This window comes from Teleopsis dalmanni, chromosome 1 (assembly GCF_002237135.1).
Source record: "Teleopsis dalmanni isolate 2A chromosome 1, ASM223713v2, whole genome shotgun sequence".
Lineage (NCBI taxonomy): Eukaryota > Metazoa > Arthropoda > Insecta > Diptera > Diopsidae > Teleopsis > Teleopsis dalmanni.
Genome location: NC_051846.1, coordinates 54524046 through 54526832, shown reverse-complemented (window position 1 = coordinate 54526832; position 2787 = coordinate 54524046). Strand labels below are relative to the sequence as shown.

General features: G+C 29.8%; 1 protein-coding gene across 1 annotated transcript; it reads left to right on the top strand.

Moving 5' to 3' along the window:
* Nucleotides 1-418: 418 nt before the first annotated feature.
* LOC119672204 (transmembrane protein 258-like) lies at nucleotides 419-927 on the top strand. The gene is made up of 2 exons (XM_038083202.1): nucleotides 419-523; nucleotides 644-927. The coding sequence occupies exon 2, from the start codon at nucleotides 645-647 to the stop codon at nucleotides 882-884; it is 240 nt and encodes a 79-aa protein (XP_037939130.1). The 5' UTR covers nucleotides 419-523; nucleotide 644; the 3' UTR covers nucleotides 885-927.
* The last annotated feature ends 1860 nt before the right edge of the window (nucleotides 928-2787 follow it).

Here is a 2787-nt window from a genome sequence, read left to right as displayed (position 1 = left end):
AACAAAACAAAAAGTGCTTTCTGTAGCATATTGGAAAATATATTATTGTTGACAACTATAATTTCGAAGCTTTGAATATATTTGTCTCTCTGAAGGCCGGCGTAAACATGCCCAAGGACTTAATAAAGTAACAATTTGTTAAAATAAATGCTATTTCAAGCTAGATACGTCATTAGACAAAAGTAGAGTAATTAGTAAGTAATATCTAACTAAAATGAGTTCTACATTCATATGCCCTGAGAAAAAACAAGAAAATTTCGCGGTATAAAATCAAAGATTTTTAAACATATTTTGGTAAATCGTTGTACTAAAAACGTAACGTTAAAAATAGTTTGCTACGACACATACCTGTCTAATACGTTTCGTATCTATCATTGATGTTAGTTGGCAAATCTAATAACTCTGCCATGGTTCTTCGTTTAACAAATTGATAAGTTGTCAAAAGTGTCAAGACTACTAGTAGTTCACATTGCCGGGCCACGTAGATTTATTTATTATTATCAATTAAAACAAAATTTAATAGGTAAATAAAATAAATGTATATTGTTTATTTAAAAGTGATTGCTCTTGTTTGTTCAAATTTGCAACGAAAAAATTGAGAGATGAACGATGAATTACGAATCTGATTTTTTTTTTTTTGCAGAATGGATACAATGCAACGCTATGTCTCACCGATAAATCCCGCTGTTTATCCGCATTCAGCATTAGTTCTACTAAGCATTGGAACATTTTTTACAGCATGGTTCTTTATTTTCGTTGTCTCACGCCCTAAAAATTCAAAAGAAAAAACTCTGTTTAAAGAGCTCTTAATAAGTTTCTGTGCTTCTGTTTTTCTGGGCGTCGGTGTGGTATTTTTGTTATTAGCAGTAGGAATTTATATATAAATAAGTATGAAAAGATTAATTATATTGCTTTTAATATAATTTAAAAAATGTGCACTCATATTTAAAAAGATTATTTGTAAACATATAAATAATTTCAATTCCAATTATAATTTTACACATTAAATATAAATTCAATAAATATACAAAAAATTTAAATTTTAAATACTTAGAAAATTATTCTTATATATAAAACTACATTAATTAATAAAAGTGATTGTTAGTACATTAATGTTCTGAAAATACTATAAAGAGTTATTAAACAAAATGCATGCAGTACGTTATAGCGCTGAACAATCTTTGAATGCGAACGTTTAATAAAATTGTTTAAAAAGTGTTTTAATATTTAGTAGTGTAAAGTAAAGGCACAGTAAAATAAATTTTAATCGTGGTCAAATGTACTTTTTGAAATAATAGCGATGGTTAGCTGACGATAGCTATGATAATTGGAGTTTCATTATGATCCAGAAGTTCGGGGTCGCTTGTTTTCACAGATGACTAAGAGAAGGGACTAAGAAGGGAGCCGTCTCAACTAGATCAACTATCTAAGCTTCAATAGCAAATGAAATCAATTAGTATCCTTTAGGGTATTTATCAAAGATCTCGGAATCGCTTGTTTTCACAGATGACTAAGAGCGACTCTCTTCTCCCAAAGAAGATCAACTATCTAAGCTTCAGTAGCAAATGAAATCAATTAGTATCCTGTAGGGTATTTATCAAACATCTCGGAGTCGCTTGTTTTTACAGAGGACTAAAAGCAGCTCCCTTCTCCCAACGAAGCATGCTATCTAAGCTTCAGTAGCGAATTAAATCAATCAGTATTTTAAACGGTGTTTGTAAGATCTAAACTTGCTTAGAAATAAATATTGCTATTTTGTGAATCAAAACATAATTTCGTATATTTCTGTAATTTTTACAACATAATTTTTTGGACTTATTACTAGAATCATGCAGGTACGCAGATGTAAGAAATTATGTTTAAAAAAAACATCGCAATCTTATGGGATAGGATAGGCTTACTTTACCCAACAGAATTTTCTGTATTTATTACAAGAATCAAACAGGTACGCAGCTGTAGGAGATTCTGTTTAAAATAACCAGAATAAACTTAATTGATGACGACTCTTGTAGAATTGCCTTCTTGTTGGTGTCCGAAATTGAGATATGTATATAAAAATCTTTAAATCCATTTTCGTCTTTTTTGTAAACTAGATACGCACCTAAGATATTAATCATTAGGTTATATGAATCACTGCACCCGGTTAGTTAAAGTGATAATCCAACCATTTGAGTATGGCCTATTAGATACTTACCATTCAATTAGTCTACAATTGATTACATTTGAAAATAGGTATAAATAAGTCAGTGTATTAAAACATTTTTTTTTTTTAGATTTGGAAGTTATAACCGGGGAAGACGATCAGGTCACTATGCCAGGTTGTACTTTAAGAATACTTTTAATTATTATCATATAAAAATTTAATAATTTTTAAAGTACAATGAACTGTGTTTTTAGTTTTTCGGAATTATAATGATTTTATTCAGCTACATATGTTGATGATCGTGGACTAGAATCGCAGGTATCAGAAAATAATTTTGTGATTTCGTTTCTCATATGAGACAATTTCTTATGTACTCAAATAAAGTATTGTATTTGTTTATAAAGTGTTCGAGATCGGCCAGGTCTGCGACACTTGTCAGTTCCGACAACTAAGTGCCGTTCAGAACCAACCAAAGGGATTTTACAAACAGGTCCCGTGGGTTATAACAACAACATTTGTTTATAAGTATGTAAGATGATTTATATCATCGTACATATATGTATATTAGTTTTCAGCTGATGCTCACTATTCTTATCAGTTTTTTACTATGACAAAAAAATTGAAGGTGGTAGTCATTTATTTTT